The sequence below is a fragment of the Arachis duranensis genome, unplaced genomic scaffold (assembly GCF_000817695.3).
Source record: "Arachis duranensis cultivar V14167 unplaced genomic scaffold, aradu.V14167.gnm2.J7QH unplaced_Scaffold_608113, whole genome shotgun sequence".
Classification (NCBI taxonomy): Eukaryota; Viridiplantae; Streptophyta; class Magnoliopsida; order Fabales; family Fabaceae; genus Arachis; species Arachis duranensis.
The window spans coordinates 257371-275918 of NW_026264987.1; the positions used below are offsets into that span (position 1 = coordinate 257371).

Genomic DNA, 18548 nt, shown 5'->3' on the forward strand with positions numbered 1-18548 from the left:
AAAAAAAGATACATATAGATAGATGATCATACTTTATCTTCAGTCATCACATGTAAATTAATAATACTCATTTCTCTCATGCTTTTGGTTCCCTCATATTGTAATTCCTTGAAATATCTTAATTTCAAATTTAGTTCAAAGATTTAAGAATACTAAAAATTAGAATCTATGAACAAAATTGGTGAAACTATGGTTGTTGGTGATAGATAATTTATATTGGACTAAGAACACACCCAATCATTTCAATTAAAAAAAAAAATTGCTTTATTTTCAACATGAGTAATTAAACTGATAAATTCTTTCTCCATTTCTCTACATTCTCCCAACATGTGAAGACTTTCTTTTTATACTGATAAACACTAACATTATACATAAATCCTTTGTAAAAAAGGCTATAATTTGCATCTAACTACATGACAAATATAATATGTCTCTTTGTGATCTCCTACTTAACCCACCAGGAACATAAAACAAATCATATCAAGCTTCAACACGAACAATAACAATAATACTAACAAAACATAGTTTAAGAAGAAGAACCAAACATGCAACAAAGCCAGTGATATAATTATATACCATGAACTTGGTTTTTGTGCTCGCTAAACAACACTGCAATGACAGTTTTAATGAAGTAAAATTATTTATAATTGGCCAACAAAGTTGAATAATAATCAGTGACTAAACCTTAGATTAAGAAGTTCTTGTATCTTTAATGTGCAACAAATAATTATATATTTGCTAATCTCATAGTCATTTCCATACTCTGTCGATTATAATAATTAAAATTTCAATTATTAGTAGCACAATAACTACATCACCTCCAAAGATCAATGGGACAAATTGAACGGTGAACAACTCAAGCAATATCATCTAAGCTGATAATAAAATCTTTAAAATTGAAAACACAGAAGTTCAAATCAGAGGGGGAGCGAAGAACAACACAAAAGGCAAGAGAGAGCAATTGAAAACTTTCAGCAATAATACAAAATTAGGATGAATACATCTCCTATTATCTCTGCCTTCTTCTATTAAACCGCAATCGAGGATCTACATCCAATTTCATAACATTAAGGGCACATAAAAAAGATACGATTAAACTCTTTAGTACACAGGCTAATGGAATCACTGTAGAATTCAAGTTCATGATCTCTTCTCTAATAAAATGCTAATAATCAATTAGTTAACTAAAGAAGTAAAAAAATGTTTGTTTTACATGTAGTGGCCTATTTTTAAATTAGTTAACTATAAAATTTTTTATTTTACAAAATAGGGGAAAGAAAATCTATATAATTTTCAAGTTGTTATAGTTACAGACTTATAGAAAATAGTCAAGAGCATGGTTCAATGATTAAAAAACTGCCAACAAACCATAACATAAAACTGCAACAGTGGTGTATACTGAGTTAATAGAAATCACAGTACAAAATAAAAAATGGAAAACTACATTCATCATGCATGTATAGCAGAAGAAAAAGAAAATTAAAGCAGATAATTTACCAACTATTATTAGTATTATTGCTGCATATTCACAAAATACTGCATGTAATACATGACTTTAACCGTTTGCATTATCTATGTGCCCTTGAGTTTTCAATATTTATATATGGTATGAAACTCATTTTTAAAGAAAACTCAGAAACAAATATACAGAAGTTAGTTATGGAAGGAAAAGGAAGATCAAAATTATTTAAATACATATAAACTTAGTTAAATTTTAAAGAGTGCCATCTAAGAATTAAACTGAACAAATTAAAGAAGAGAAAAAAAGATCCAATTTAAACAAAAAAAGGGTAAGAAAATAGCGATTAAGGCAGATGAATCATTCATACCGCTTTGGCAGGTGCAACTTCAGCCGGAGCACGTTGCAGCAGATTTCACACCTTGAGCTTTGTCGGAGAAGTTGTTCCTTAAAAAAAGAAATCAAGTTTTCAAATTACTTAGCAAAACCAAAAGCAAATCAAAATTTGTAGTAACAAAAAAAATCTATAAAAGTCAAAGCTACTAAATTACATAAGATGTCAACAGACAACAATGACTGCTTATTTTAAGTGTGATGCTGTTTTACTCCAGCATTTTATGAAACAACTCCTGAACTTAAGATATGCATACACCTTTGAACAACATTTTATGTTTAGGAAAGAAAAAAACTATAGCCTCTAAGAAAAACCATTGTTGCTATAAATAGCTTTTACTAAATTTCTTTAAATTATAGAAAAAACAGCCAACTTCAAGAGGGGTAGCATTTTCAAGAGAAGCAACTCTAACTTCAAGAGCAGTAGCATCTCCAACTTTCTGCTATTGCTGTTGGACTCCTAACAGTCCAAGAAACTGCTCCATGGTTTGGTTTGTTTTAAACCATCTCATCAAAGTATCACATGATTAAGTTTCAGATAAAAAACAAAATGCTCCATATTCATTAAAATTTTTACAAAAATCCCATAAACCTTCAAGATATGATAATCAAATACTTTAACATTGTAATTTGCATTAGTATATACCCAAACAAAAAGAACAAAGAATTTATTTTGCATTACTTGATGATCTTCATTGCTTCAAAATTATCTCTTGTAGAATTTCCAAAAGCAGATCTTTTTTACTGAAATCAATTCTAGCTGATAAATTAAGAACTCGAAACATCTTTCGAGAAAATTTATATTGGCATATGTGATTTGTTAGTATGAGAGGATTGATATACCAAATGAAAGAATCCCTAACAATGAGATGGTGGGTGCAAATTCAGAACACATAAATATATTTTAGTGTTGGATCCAATTAATTAAAATGAAATGGATATAACACACAAATGTTTATTCTTTTTTCTCTATATGTTATAGATTAAGGGTTGCTGAGTACAGGCATCAAACCCAAATAAATATTATTGAAGTTCCTCATGAACTCTATGATGATGAGGATGAAAGTACCGGTAAAATTGAAAAGGTCTATATAACATTAAATATATTATTGAATTGGATAAAAATGTTATCAATCATGTCAAATGAGGCATAAAATGTAGAAATTTAATGTCAATTTCATTATATAGAATCAATATCCACCATCCTAGGCAGCAATCTTTTCATTCCTCTAATATCAACATAAATGCAAATGGCAACAAAAGGAAATTTTAAAGGATAGTATTACCTGGAGGACATTGTTGGCATAATCAAAGACTCCATCAGAGACCACAACAAAGAATTATAGAGACTAAAAATTTTACTTGCAATTGTAGGTCAATCACCACCTCAGATGTTCTTTAAGAAATGACATAAGATACAAAAACAGAAAAAAAAAAATCAGCAATATAGTTAATAGAAGACAAACACGGTTAGCTATCCAACAACAAAAAGGAAACGGATTATTATAGATTAACAAAAATGTACATGCAATCATTTGAAAGCAAAAAAATATATATTTTAATGCAGATTAACCAAAATTTTAGAACTTGAAGCTGTCGTTCACCGAAGAATGGATTATAAAGGATTCTTCTCTGGTTATAATAAAATCAAACAACAAAATAAAGAGAGAACTAACCATCCTTCATTCGCAGCATCCACTGGCAAAGGAACGGCTGCGACGGCATTCTGCGGTAGATGCAGTTCTATGGATCCAACAGCGTCGGTAACCTCCATCACCGCCGTCGCCGCCTCATTCCTCTTCTTTTCTCTGTCGATCTAGCATCCTTCTCTGTGACCGTCGTTGTCATCGCCACCCACCACTTCTTCCGTCGTGCTTTATTTCTTCACCGACCTTTTCTTCTTCTCTTCTCTGCGACATTGAAAGAGGAAGTCTGGTGCCAACTACTCCCCCTATCAGAACTGGCAACTCTCTCTCTCATATTCTCTTCTTGAAAGTCCTGAAACAAAATCATTTTCAATTTGAATTTGAATCAAATCCCGCCCAGTTACTTCTTTGGATTGAGAACAGCAAAGTGCCCAACATTAAAAACATAGTAACATACACTTGTCAATCATACACAGCTCCACGTGGCAAACACAGAACACTCCACTTGTCGAGCAAATACCACAACTATATTCTTATTATATATTAATAGATATTTGGCCTATGTTTTGCCAATATTTTCAGTCTTTTGTTATTAATTCATTAAATTTCATAGAATGGAGGGGGAATCACGACGGATCTAAATGCTAGTTAATCTCCAAGTGAGCCTTTCACGCTATTCAAAGCTGCTTGCCTGTGTTGCAGCAATGGACGTGAGCAAGCAAATAAATTTCAACCTGAAAAATGTAAAGGAAGCAATAAATTATATGTAGCCCAGCTCTTTATATAAGTATTGACAATATTATGCAAAAATGGTTCGAATTTACAAACTATCAAATGTTCAAATGTGATGGATTAGATGAATATGCCATATTGCCATGCACTATAATTTTAATTGATTGATTATCATAACACTTTTCACTTTCTTATTTTATCACAAATGTGACTAGTGAACTTGCAAAGTCTAACCGGAAATGTTAGTAGACTTCAACTTTCTCCAGTGTTCCTCCTCAAAGAAACAAGCATGTCCGATTATGGGGAACAAAATCGAGCATGTCTTGTATCTCCTTTGAATTAGGAACCTAAAAGCACGAAACAAGCAAAACAGACCAGTCAGGTAATCACCACAGGTAACAGGTACAATAAAAGATTGGCGCACCTCTCCACAATGAAGGGTTACAAAAAGACCTTGTTCTCTGGCGAATTTCAATGCTGGCAAGTATCTTTTCCAAAAAAAGATAACGGGAGACTTTGATCTAAAGCATCATTACGAATTACTATGCTAGAGTCCTTGATAGATTGACATACCATTCGCCAACCTTTAGATTCCCAGATAGGTCAATTCCAACCACCCCCAAATGCCTCATTTCCAGTGCCAGTTTCACCTGCAACACAGAAATGGAGTGTTGAAGGTATTAAGTAGCAAGCATCAAACTTAAGGATGCTGAAATTACTCATCTTACAGTTTCCATAGTTGCTTCTGTTGTCTCCCTACGATCAGCACTCAAGAGAAGCCTAACAAAGATTTTCTTCCTACTATTTCCATCACATTTATCATTTGTAGCTGCGTGCAGAGATTCTAAAAGATTTCTAGGATCCTCAGTATAAGGAATCAAAGCCACATCAACCGAGCTGACAGATCTTATCCCTTCCAATACAGCTTCAACATAAGAACGTTTGCTCATTCCTTGGGAATCGTTTTTCTGTAAGGAATTAAGCCGAAAAATTCACTGTCGAATCAATAGAAAAAACCAAAAAGAAAAAAAAGAGTCCGCATCAAGTACCAAGCTCTTCTAGTTACCTTTGGGGTGGTTCTCAATTCGAGATAGACAACCTTTTCTGATGCGAAATCTTCAACAACCTGCATTCAGAAATTGCTTCTATAAATGCAAAGGCTGAAGGCATCGGATTTAGAAACACAGAAATTTAGATAGTAAGCAACCATACTTCATTCGCAATTCTTGTAACAGTCATGTGATCATCTGTATTTACAAAACCATAACCACCACCATTATAAGCCTTAAACACTATAATAGTAAAACAAGGGAAAGTCTAGAGGGCCAGCAATTCTATAGAATTTTGGCCAGCATGTAACCAGCAGAAAAATGTGAGCCATTGGATGAAATCTCATACCAATCTCACACCATCAAATCATCATTGATGGTTAGTTGATGGCTAACAATCACAAAAGTTGCTGGCCCCCTAGCATTGCTCTAGTAACAATTACTAACACTAAAAGTGACAATCAAACAGTCCCTCATATCACAAACACTAGCAGAGCGCGTAATTTTTACAATCAAACAGCTGTTAAGGGTCAAAATCAGTCCCAAAATGAACATGAAGCTGAACAACAGTGATAGGGCACACTGAAAATAAAACAAGAAAATAGGAAAGGGAAAAAGGGAAAAGGAGCATACTTTTAAGGATAACATGCTCCACTTGGGAAAAATCTATTAGACCCTTGTCCCACAAAGCTCTAGCGAGTTCTCTGTGCAACAAAAAAAAGGGATAAGAGGAAAGAGAATGAGATGAAGAAACAAAACAAGAGAGAGAGGAAAGGAGAAAAGGAGTACAGGAGAGTGGAGCCTCTGATGGATCCATTGAGGTGAGCATGGAGTTCCACCTTTGGCATTGACATCCACCACTCCATCTTTTCTTCTTCCTCAACACTGAAACTGAAACTGCAAGTGCTTCGTTGGGTGTTGGGTAAGAGTAAGAGTACACTCTGGTTGGTTCAGAAGAGACTGGCCAATGGCCATTCACTGAACTCATCCAAGGGCGTGTATCAGACAAAAAAAAAAAACAGCACTCAAACATGTTGAGGATTTAGGGTTCATGCCACGATCATTGTGATAAGATCCCAATCAATGTTATACTTGCTGTTAATTTTGAATATTCAACTATTATTTCCTATCTTTGAAATACTTAGTGTTGATATTTGTATTTGTACGTTCAAAAACTTAAAAAAAAAAGATAAAAAATAAGTTTTAGTCAATTTTAAATTTATAATTCTTTTAAGAATAAACTATTAATTTTATCTACAAAAATTGAAAATACCTTCATATCTATTTATAGAAAACAGAAATTACCATTTGTATTCATAAAAAATAAATTTTTGTAGATAAAATTATCTAAACCCTCGAAAATTAAATAAAATTCCCTATACCATTCTCTCCACTACTACAACCATCATCTCCCTCTTCTCTATCTCAACGTTCTCAGCGACTCCAATCCTAACATTGATCACATCGCCACTCAATATCACCACCTTACCCTCCTCTTCAACTGCCACCTTAACCTCTTCGCCACACACTCTCTCATCGGTGTCGGTAGCAACTCAACAACACCAGCACCATCATCACCAGCATAACCATCTATCGCAAAGAAATCCTAGATCTAAGGATGCCGCTCATGGCGGTCGATACCAGTAGGTTGCTCGTCAGGACCTCGAGAACAATGCCGAGGATGACTCCGCCGCCGCCAAGAAGTCCAAATCGGAGAAGTTCCCTCTCAACAGCTGCGAATTCGCCACGGCCGTCGCCGTATTCTTCCTTTTCACCACTGGCCTTTTCTGCATCTACCTCACCGCCTCCGAATTTGGCCGCATCAAGCTCCCACGCACTCTCTCCGATCTTCTCCTCCTCAAGTAAATAAAGATCCCTCTTTTCATTATTATGTTATCATCTTCATAGATTTATCTAAATCAAATTAGTATTAGATGAACGTAACATTAGTGATTTAGACAGTGGGAGAAAGCATCTTTTTTTTTGTGGGAAAAAAAAAGAAAATTTTCGAATTTGTTGTATTGTTTTCAGAGTAAGGGTGTGTTTGAATTTTTATGTAGTTTATTGTGCTTGTTTTTTTTGTATACAGAGAATCTTGCAGCATATGACGAAGAAGTGAAATAAGAGAGAGAGAGAAAATATTGAGAGAGAAAGAGAGAGAGAGATGATGGTAACAGTGGTGAAAGAAGGATAGTTTAAGAATTTTATTTAATTTTTTAGGGGTTGAATAATTTTGTCTGTAGAAATCTATCTTTTATGGCTATGGATTCTTTGCTCCTACATTTTTGTTGGTTTATCATTAACCATCATAAAAATAATTATAAAATGTACCCCATTTTTTTTTTGAAAAATTTATTAAATAGATTTTGATCCCTTTAACTTTTGTTATTTACACTTTTTTCCTTTATCTTTTAGTTTCAGATTCAAAGAAGAAGAGAGGTCTGCTAGGGTTTATAGATTCAATTTCAATCAACGCCATTTTCTCATCTTCTTCCTCTGTTGTATCTCTGGTTCGCCTATTCTTGCCGCCACAACACGCATCAGACGCCGCCGCTCCCTGCGTCCGCCGCCACTCCTCACAGACTCGGAGGAACGAACTATCAGTATCATCACCCTGTTAAATTTCGCAGAGAAAAAACGAGAACCAGAGCGACCCTTGATGACACTGAAATAGGACAACTTTCCTCAACCCCACTTCTTGTTGAGGACGACAAACCCAGCAAGGTATACTTTTTCCTCTGCCTTCTTTTCAGTTCGGTTTGATTCTTTTAGAATAGTCAAGATGATGAATTTTGAATCCTTAGGGTAGCTTTTCAGGCAATGATTTTTGCCCTGCTTCGAGTTTCCTTGGTGTTTTGATTTGAATTTGATATGCTTTATTTATTTATTTTCATGTCTGCTTAGGAAGTAGAGGAAAGTGTAAAAGTGCTAAAAGATGCAGCTAAGACGAGAAAGGTAGCAGCAGAGAAGGTTCTGTCTGCACTTTCTATCATTGAGAAAGCGAAAATTGATCCTTCTGGCTTTCTTGAAACCCTGGGAGGCAATGAATCCCCTGGGAGGACATGAATGCTAATTTTCACCGCTGAAATGAACATATTTGTATTATTTTTTGTTTGCTCGTTCTTTGGCTAGTAGTTTGATCATGGCCTTGACATTTGTTTTCAGTCTATGGAGTATGTAGTGATAAAATTATGATTCTTCCTCAGCTTAATTTGCTCTGTGCTGCATTATTATGATTATTGTTATTGCTTTGCTCTCACAAATATATTAATGTTTTTGACGGCTCTGATATGTCAATTCAAGTGATTCTAGGGTTATTATAGTGTCACAATCATTCACACTAGATTGCAGCATAGCCATCACGACTTCATACACAGTTATGAATTATGATGGGAGCAAGTAAGCTAAATCTTGGAGACAAACCCAGAGCAATGAAGCTAGTAGACTATTCCGTTCAAAAACTATATCTTGCGCAGCTTTGGATGGCTATTGAAAAATTCGACAAAATCAATCTCTGGAAAGGGTTGCAGAGCTTCAAAGTCCCCTGTGAATTCAACCTTCATAAAAAGATGCTTCACCTCACTTGCCAATTTCAGCATTTTACATATTGCATCACAGCTCCACTGGACTCCTCGCATCGACAGGAACTCCAGAACATTGAGGTTTCCGAAATCTATCATGTATACCCTCCCTGGAAACAATTAACATGAGTTGAAAGAAATATAAGAACAAGAAAACACAGCAGGTAAGAAAAAACTATATGTACAAGAATCACTTAATATGGAAAATTACCCGAACTGTTGGAAATTGAAAGCTTCTTCAAATGCCCGGTTTCAGGGACCCTGATCCAACTACAGCCTTGTACCTCAAGGGATTCAATTTTCGGAGAGATAAGAGAAAGTGAACAGTTTCCCAGACCATAAAAATCGTCCTCATGAAGCTGTTTGAGATTGAGTCATACAAGGCATGGGCAGCTGCAGAACTTGAGCAACAGAAAGAGGTTGAAGAGGCTGAGGTTTCCATGCAGGAAGCTCAGGACTACCTTGATTCTATCACGGAAAGTGCCATGGACGAGTTCCGGCGCTTCGAAGAGGAGCTTGAGAGCATGTCAAAGGCTGAAATGGAGAGCCTAGTTAACACTGCTGAGGGTGCAAGAAAGATGGGAAATTTGATGGAGAAAGCTGCCTCCATTGCTTCCAAGAAGTATATTGAGGCTGCACTCAATTCAGCCACTGCTTCCATGAAATCTGCTTGGAAGGGAATCTCTTCTGGCAAGGTCCATCCTTCTTAAAACATGACAATAACAAAATAACCCTCCTATTGAAATGTATTTAGTTAAAATCTGTAATAAGATACTTCTGTTTTAGCCTTTTGTTTTGTTATCTTCTGTTCTTATATTGCTGCTATAGAAATTGGATCAGAATTGATGTACCAAATTTGATAGGCTGAGAATTCATGATTCAGCCACCAGTGAGAATGCAAACAGATTTAATGTTCATGACACATTGAAAATCCAATACTTTCATGGATGAATCTGATATAACAGTTAGTAGTTAGGTTTATGAAGCTTAATCTCCAAGATTTGTCAGTAATGTATTTATCCCTCGATTCTTCTTAAGAGATATATTATTACTTATTTGGTTTAATTGAATTTAGTGTCATCGAAGGGCATATGCATATCAAAAGAAATAACCATCCAATTAAAAATAACAAACATAATTATCTGCATATCTATTAAATTAAACATATAATACATTCATTATTCACATTGTTTAGTATTTTCATTGTCTATTTATACTTTTTTTATAAAAAAAAATTCATGAAGCGGCACCTCTGATCTGAGGAGACAAGAAAGCGTGCGTATTGTTTGGTACATTGTATAAACTGAGATAATAGATTAATAATGAATTCCAACAGATATGTATTGTTGTGGATTTAGTATAGATTCAACAAGACGTAACTTGTCAAAATGGGTATGAATCCACTTGTCGAATGTAAGAGTAGAGTCACACAAAAGTTGCATACTCTTCAATTGCTACACATACACCAGCCTTCATATATAAATTGTAACAACTCTTTCGACTTGGAATTGTCTTCTTATTCAGAGTATTTGGTCTTATATCATCTCTTGCTAGTACATTAATTTAATATAAAGTTTTAATTCTCTGCTGATTTACCAGAATATACAACATAAAAAATATATACTGCACTTCCGTTTAGACTATGAATTTTCTTCGGCTACTTCATATCATATCAAATTCATACCTACAAAAAAAAAAATAACGACTCTCAACTATCAATTTTACGAGGTTTAACTCTATATATATAGTAAGATATTTAATTTTCTTAGCAGCAAAGTGTATCTGATCGTTCTCTATAACTAATTAGTCACCCTTAGCTTGCATTGGCTTCTTCAATTTCTTCCACTCAATGTTTTCATTTCTGTATTATCTGCTTCTTCTTGCAATTCCTCTAATGGCAGTAGTGATATTTCATCACTTAAAGAAACAACAACACAAAAGAACCACTCTACCACCAGGTCCTAAACCACTTCCCATAATCGGAAACCTCCACCAACTCGACAGCTCCAACCTCAATCTCCAACTATGGAACCTCTCAAAGATCTACGGCTCCATATTCTCCCTTCAAATAGGGTTCAAACCAGCCATAGTTATCTCCTCACCGAAACTCGCAAAGGAGGTTCTCAAAGACCATGATCTTGACGTTTCAAGCAGACCTCCGTCGCTCGGAACCACTAGACTCTCTTACAACGGTTTCAATTTGATTTTCTCTCCATGCAGCGAGTACTGGAGAGAAATCAGGAAGATCTGCGTCGTTCATTTCTTCAGCTCCAAGCGAATCTCTGGATTCTACCACATCAGAAAATCTGAAGTGGAAAGAATGTTAGGCAAGATATCAGAGCACGTGAGTTCTTCGAAAACCACGAATCTGAGTGAGATATTGATGTCCGTGTCGAGTTCTATAGCGTGCAGGATTGCGTTCGGAAGAAGATACGAAGTTTATATGGCAAGAAACCATTCATAGAAGATGAAGATATTGAAAAGCTTGTTTATCTGAAAGCAGTGATCAAATAAACATTAAGATATTATGCACCTGCACCATTGGTACCAAGAGAATTCAACAAAAATAGCAGAATAGCAGGGTATGAAATTGAAGCCAAGACGATAGTATACGTAAATGTGTTTGCCATCCATAGAGACCCTGAAACTTGGAAGGATCCAGAAGGGTTTAGTTTGATTACATTTTAAAATGAATTGATTTCTCAAACCAAACCAAAATTCCAAACCAATTTGAGTATAAATAGTTTATTGAGTTCATCCACCATGCCTAAGCTAATGCTATCTTAGATTTTGTCCCCCCTTAGAAATTCCAATTAACTCAGCTTACTAATCAAGTCTCATTCAACAAAGATTAATCACTTACAGGTTACAGCAGTAATAGCAGTAAAGTATAATAATGTTTTAGCAACAAGGACCATTCAACAGCATTATAATAAAACGTTAAATGAATAATATAAAACAATGGTGAGGTCAATTTTACATTGTCACGCATAACGGTTCTCTTTCTCCAATAATTACCTGTTTATGCAGCTAGAAAAGCAAGCATCCAAAAGACACCCTTCACTGCCATTGGCCACAACACATACACAGAAGTTGATGGCACTTCACGTGCCTCCACAACTTTCTTTTCTTTTCTGTTCATAAAAGTTTGAGTTGATCTACATCTACTACACTAGATTAGATAGTGCTGCTCAATTTAGTATTTACCATAGAGGTAGTGACCAGATACATATACAAATAAAATTATTTTCAGTGAAAATACTGATTAGATTTCTAAGTTTTCATTGCAAGCATAATTAAATTTCTTGACTATTGAGAAAAAAATAATGATTAACTAACCTCCAAGTGTGGCGGCGGCGTCTTGCGCGGCGGCGGCGTCTTGCGAGGCGGCGGCAGCGAACGAGAGAGACTGCGGAGGGAGAGGAAGAGAGAATGGCTACACCGCTACGGTAATTGAAAGAGGAAAACAAAACCCTAGCAGACCAAATGTCTCACTCTCACCACTACTTTGAATCTGAAATTAAAGAAAAAAGAACAATGTGTAAAAAAGAGTAATTAGAGGGTCAATATCTAATTACTGATTTTTTTAAAAAACAAAAAAAAAAGAGGTTCTTTTTGTAATGATTTTAGTGTTGACTAATGATATTCTCAAATAAAAGTGAGATTAAGGAATCCATAACCAAAACGAATTTTTTACTCCCATTTTTATGTAGGAATATCATTAACCCACTTAAAAATATTTATAAATTGAACCTCATCTTTTTATTTTTAAAAATATTTATAATTAGATATTGACCCCTCAATTTATTTGTATTAGGCATTTTTCTTTTTCCTTTTGATTCTAGATTCAAAGAAGGGAGAAAAAAATCTAGCAACCTTCTTTCAATCACCGTCGTCGTTCTCTCTCCCTCTCCCTCTCCCTCCTAGGCTACTCGTTCTCCTTGCACCGTGCTTGCTCTACTAGGGCTTTTGTCCCTCTTTCACTCACTGTTGCTTGTTCTATGTTCCTCTCCATCGACGGTCTTGCTCTTTCGCCGCCGCAACACGGTTCCGCCGCCGCCGCCGCATCACTCGGGTCCACCAATTCATTGGTTTTTGTCGCCTCTCTGTCCCTCTTCTTCACCAGCGACTGATCTTTGTCCTTCTTCCTCCACCTCTGCCTTTGCGACCTACTCCTTTAAGGTTACATTTTATTTTTTATTTGATTTATTTCCTTTTCTATGAAAATTTTAAGGGAAAACATAAAATCACTCTGTTCTTAAACGTGCCATTTATCTTAAATGCATGAAATTTCAATAAAATGAAACTTCAGTAGATATATAAGTTACCCCTAGATTAGGAAGGTAGATGACTGTAAGACATTTACTCAGTTCTGTTGAATAGTTGGAGCTTAAGAAAATAAAACAACTACTTCACTTCAATGGCAGATTAAGGGTGGAAAAGGAAATGCATTGCCTTAACTGAGCATTGCAATTGGCAACAAGCACAATGGAATTTTTCTTTGCAAATTTGTGATATTGTGTGAAGATTTCAGATCTCACTTGACTTGGAAAACTTTTTCTGGAAAAAAAAAAAAAGACTTGTCCCTTTGATTTAACCAAACCAACTCAATTTGAATAAGTACAATTTTCCCTTCCCTTCGTTTTTGTTGAATCAGAACTTTGCATCAAATATAACAAAACCATATCATATGTATAATTTTTTCTTAAGAATTTTTCTTTGCCAATGCTGCATAATTTGGCACCCCCAGAAAGTATATTCTTGCTGATGATGCGTCAACTGGAACAATTGGCAAGTGTCTATCTAGCATCAATGTTGAGAAAGTTGAAAACTAACTGGTGGACTGTCAGGGAGTTCCTCTTCACTCCTGGAGCTCTTCAGTATCTCAGTGGAGTTATCCTCTTTGAGAAAACCATGTCTTGTTAGCTTAATATGTGTTAAAATAGTTTGATTCATTGTGATTCTATGAGCATTGCATCAATGACTTTTAACATTCATTATCTACAAGTTGAAATAATTGTTTTTTTATAGATGTGTTCTATATTTTCAAAAACTTGGTTAAGTGATTTTCTTTTGGTGGGGTTGTTCTCCGTTTCATCTAATTGTGCTGTCTTACTTGAGCATGCATTGCTATCTGATTGTTTTGTGTCAAAGTTTCAGTTACTTGGGTAAGTAATTTTTGGTGGGGTTGTTCTGCATTGAATCTACTTTTTCTGTGCTACTTGATCATGCACTGTAAATATATATGCAGATCAATTAAACCAAAAATGACCAACAATTCTTCCATAAAAGCAAAAATACAATAAACATAAAATCAACAGGTCAAAGCTGAATTGCACTCTCAATCTTATGAACAATAGATTTTTTTGCTAATTTGTCGCTGTAACACATTTTTGTCTTGTCCCACACTTTTGTATGAGAGCATGTAAATATATATATAAAAAAAAGCATTCAAGATTTTCTAAATCTATTAGTTAGGGAGAATTATTAGTAAGAGTATTAGGGGGATTAATAATTTTTCTATAGAATTTCCTATGGCTAATTGCTACTACTGTTGAGGACTTAAAATTGCATAATTGTATATCTCATTTAGGAGATCTTTTTATCAACATTATCAAACAATATGATATCATATTTAGTGGCTTATAAAATTTGCTATTCTGCATCCATGTTTTAAAATGATTTTGTTGTAATTTTTCTTTGATGTTGTTAGACTGGCTAAGCTAGCTGTTGATAAGGTCATGACTGCACCATGCGAGACATCGGTTTTATATCCAAAGCATGGTGGAAATCTGCACTGTCTCACAGCAATAACACCTTGTGCTGTGCTAGACATTCTTTCACCTCCTTATAGAGAAGATGAAGGAAGGAAGTGTACTTACTATCATGATTATCCATATTCAACATTCTGTAAGTAACTTTTCGAATTATCACTTATATTCCATGCACCATAAGATATAGCATTGGTACTCGGTAGTAGGAATGATCTTAGAAGTTCTATAAACTCAATTTGCTCCCTTTCTTGAGTTTTGAAGCCTCTGATTGAGGATTTATTAGTTTAGTTTGATTTTTAGTTTTTCCCCCTTAGAAAGTTATTATCCTTTTCAAACTTGCAAATCACTTATAAATAGATTTTTAGTTTTTTTCCCCCTTTAAAACTGCTCTATCTCGTAACATTTCTTATGAATACCAACTCAAATAGATTTTCCAGGGGCATCAAGAAATAGATAACTGCTATGGTCGAGGATCTACTTTCTTTCTGGATTCAACCATTAAAATCTGCATTAGGCAGCTTCTGTAGCAGTTGCAACTTGGTGAGCATGTAAGTACTTCTGTGAAATTTTGCATTGCAGTATTACTATTTTGTGTCAATCTTTTCTCAAGCTAATTTTGTCCCTTTCGGTTCTGTTTTTGAAGCTAAAAAGGAATAATACATCATTGTGTATTTATCAAGCAGGTTATGATCATTTTCCTTTGTGTGAGGCCCAAGCAAACACTTTTTGGAGAGTCCCTCTACATCACAATTAGTGTATTAACCTGAACAAATGAATGATTGGATGGTTAAATTCTTTTCTGGTTTACCTGGAGTTCTTCACTCATAGTCCTTCAACTTTGAGGTATGATTGCAATCCGAGTTCTCTAGCCAAAAAGTTCGTAAGCAACGCCGTCTATTGTATCATTGATTTCACCATTTAGTATATGCGTTTATGTTCTTGATTTCACCATTTAGTTTATGCGTTTATGTTCTTGTACAAGAGTTTATGTTCTTGATTTCACCATTTAGTTTATGCGTTTATGTTCTTGTACAAGAGTTCTGCATGTATGCTTAGTAGTGCTTGTAAGTTTTGAGACTTGTTTGTAGCTTTGATTTGGAAATAGTGAAAACTTTTACCTTGCGTAGGTTTTTTTTTTCTCTCTCATATTGGGAGGTTTTTTCCCACGTTAAAATTTGATGTTCTGTTGTCTAATGCTCATAACAACTACACTCACAAAATGACAAGCACTTAATTTATGATGGGGCCATAAGTTATGATGGGACCAGAATGAGACAACAGTAGTTTGATACTATAGTTTGAGCAACTTGAAAATATTATTACTTTTTATAAAACACTTGAGCTACTTTTGTCTTATAAAGCAGAAGGACGACATCAAAATTTTGATTTTTAGTAATAATGAATGAATATACAATGAATCCCAAATTGTGGTGGGAGGGGAAATTATGCAGCAAAAATATACATTGCTGTCCAGATTGAGGTAGAAATTAATATAGGCAAACTACTAAAGCCAAAAATAATAAATACATAGCTACATTTACCATTTAATAACTATCATCTCAACCTAGTGGGATGGACAAGATTTTTACTTCTATTATCATCTTCACTTCGATTAGTGATCTCTCCACCTATTCGCTTTCTATCTTTGCTAGAGTCCTTTTGCTCATGATGATAATTTCGATGGGATCATTTTCTTTCATATCAAAAACATAAATAAATTTTTATATACATATTCAATATCAGTTTGAAAGTTAAGGAATATACTGTTGCATTCTGCATTTAATTTTTAACAAAAAAAATAAAAAAATGTTTACTTCTTCAACCATCTTTGTTCTCAAAAGTAACCACATCTTCTTAAATAGACACAAAAAAAAATTCTCCCTTTTTAAAAAAATAACTAACCCCATGACAAAATTGAATACATAATATATGGATATGAAAGTTTATGCATGTATTAATTTTTTTCTTTATCTTATAATTACCATACTGATGTAATAGTTATTTTTTTTAATTCTAACTACACTTTGAATCAGATAAAACGCAGAAAAATTATGTTTATCAATTTATGTTTTGAACCAAACCTTTTTTTTTTCTATTGTAAAATTTGTTTCTTCATCCCATATAGACCTACAAATTTGTTTATATATATATATGCTAATAAAGTTGTTATTATGTTTCCACATGCACACAACTTTTTACTATGGCATGACTACACAAAATACTAAATACATATGCTTTAGAAATATTGAATTATGTTTAAGCTATACTAAATTAATCATATTAAAATATTTTATTTAGTTGCTTCAACTCCATTTCTAAATTAAATTTAGTATGCGATAAATTTAAAAGTTATTATGTTCCCACATGCACACAACTTTTGTGAGAATTTCTCTATAACAATTTTCTACTATGGCATGACTACACAAAATAATAAATACATATGCATTAGAAATATTAAATTATGTTTAAGCTATACTAAACTAATCATATTAAAATGTTTTATTTAGTTGCTTCAACTCCATTTCTAAATTAAATTTAGTATGCAATAAACTTAAAAGTTATTGCAACTCCTTTCACAGCTTTTTGCAATGCTAATTATTTTTTGAAATTTTCATCAACTAAAATACTGAATTTATGCTAAAAATGGTGATATTACATTTCTCACAAGCTCAAGCAAGTACTATAAAAAAAGAAACATATAGTAAAAGCAAAATATTTTTAAATGTTAAAATATTGTGTGTAATACTAACTTGACCATGTTTAGATTTTTGCATAATCCCCAATTTATCACTTAAGTTCTCTTGTTTCCAACAACAACATTCATGTTTGCATAATCCGTCTCCTAGAATGAATAATTTGCTTGAAAAACATCATTTTCTACTATTTTATACTGCACTTTACTTTCAACTTCAAATCTTCTTGTTTAATTCCTAGATTAGCTATCTTGTTCGTGAGTTCCTGTAGTGCCTCCTCAGTAAGAGAGGGATTTACTTCTGATATTCACATTGTAAATCGTGCAGCTTGAAAGTGAACATACATGCATAATAACTTGAGTTAAAAACTATCCAATATCACTTTTTGAAATTCAAACAAATATGTTCTAAATCTTGTCCCTATATAAAATGAGTCATGAATCAATCAGCCATATTATCAAATTCCAAGGTCATTGTCACATCATTTTAACTTACCTTCAGAGCATTGGTTGATAATCTCATAAAAAACAGTAAGATTTAAAAGAAACATTTTCAAACTACTAAAACAAAGATAGAACGAAAAGATATATGGTATAGTTAAAGGACAGTGTTGAATTTAACTATTATATTTGATGGGCTTCAAGTATCATTTCTAAGTCAACAGGGTCAAGCAAAAGCAATCAGAACCTAAAGGCGGCATCATATATAAGCCTCTAAACATGGCACTTCGTATCTAAAAAATCAAAATTCAATAGTCACACTAAAATTAAAGTTTAGCAGCCATTTCTTTAATTTCTTTCATCACCATTTTTAGCGAATCCCAATATAAGTATTTAAGGAAAGACAATTACATCACATCACAAAAAAAAGATAAATAGTTAGATCATGGACTAATTCAAATCATTATAAACCATATATAATAAGGAATGTTAAGTTGGCATGAGGACATTTAAATAGTGAAATTCGAAATAAAGCACTTTTCAATCAAATATCCTTCATTTTTCTTGATCTTTAAAGATAGTAATTGATAATAAAAAGAAAAAAAAAAGATACATATAGATAGATGATCATACTTTATCTTCAGTCATCACATGTAAATTAATAATACTCATTTCTCTCATGCTTTTGGTTCCCTCATATTGTAATTCCTTGAAATATCTTAATTTCAAATTTAGTTCAAAGATTTAAGAATACTAAAAATTAGAATCTATGAACAAAATT

General features: G+C 33.7%; 2 protein-coding genes, 1 long non-coding RNA gene and 1 pseudogene across 10 annotated transcripts in view; 3 read left to right on the plus strand and 1 right to left on the minus strand.

Moving 5' to 3' along the window:
* Window positions 1–6351, minus strand: part of LOC107485136 (N6-mAMP deaminase) — an 87162-nt gene extending 80811 nt beyond the window's left edge. The window contains exons 1-11 of one of the 7 annotated variants that reach the window (XM_052256709.1): window positions 6069–6351; window positions 5913–5983; window positions 5443–5477; window positions 5297–5356; window positions 4959–5198; window positions 4684–4880; window positions 4465–4577; window positions 3956–4232; window positions 3529–3850; window positions 3139–3248; window positions 1658–1906 (exon numbers count right to left, since the gene is read on the minus strand). In XM_052256709.1, the coding sequence (XP_052112669.1) occupies window positions 4773–4880; window positions 4959–5198; window positions 5297–5356; window positions 5443–5477; window positions 5913–5983; window positions 6069–6145 (591 nt within the window). In that variant the 5' untranslated portion in view covers window positions 6146–6351 and the 3' untranslated portion in view covers window positions 1658–1906; window positions 3139–3248; window positions 3529–3850; ... (1 more) ...; window positions 4465–4577; window positions 4684–4772. Of the gene's footprint in view, window positions 1–1657; window positions 1907–3138; window positions 3249–3528; window positions 3851–3955; window positions 4233–4464; window positions 4881–4958; window positions 5199–5296; window positions 5357–5442; window positions 5478–5912; window positions 5984–6068 lie in introns of those variants that run through there. The other 6 variants (XM_052256706.1, XM_052256711.1, XM_052256705.1 and 3 more) reach the window with 6 other exon arrangements.
* A 1343-nt stretch (window positions 6352–7694) lies between these two features.
* Window positions 7695–9851, plus strand: LOC110272489 (uncharacterized). Its single transcript, XM_021140703.2, has 2 exons — window positions 7695–8003; window positions 8184–9851. Exon 2 carries the CDS (start codon window positions 9214–9216, stop codon window positions 9568–9570), a length of 357 nt encoding a protein of 118 aa, XP_020996362.2. The 5' UTR covers window positions 7695–8003; window positions 8184–9213; the 3' UTR covers window positions 9571–9851.
* Window positions 9852–10677: 826 nt separating this feature from the next.
* On the plus strand, window positions 10678–11563 carry LOC107485138 (cytochrome P450 71AP13-like; annotated as a pseudogene).
* A 1009-nt stretch (window positions 11564–12572) lies between these two features.
* Window positions 12573–15737, plus strand: LOC107485139 (uncharacterized). 2 transcript variants are annotated; one of them, XR_002374281.2, is made up of 4 exons: window positions 12573–13042; window positions 14574–14770; window positions 15063–15182; window positions 15318–15737. It is a non-coding gene; the product is annotated as an uncharacterized LOC107485139 (long non-coding RNA). The 2 variants fall into 2 exon arrangements; XR_008005520.1 differs by having other exon boundaries at window positions 12574–13042; window positions 15072–15182.
* The last annotated feature ends 2811 nt before the right edge of the window (window positions 15738–18548 follow it).

Coding starts and splice junctions, on each gene's coding strand:
- LOC110272489 (XM_021140703.2), top strand. CDS start 9,214: ATGAAGCTGTTTGAGATTGAGTCATACAAGGCATGGGCAGCTGCAGAA.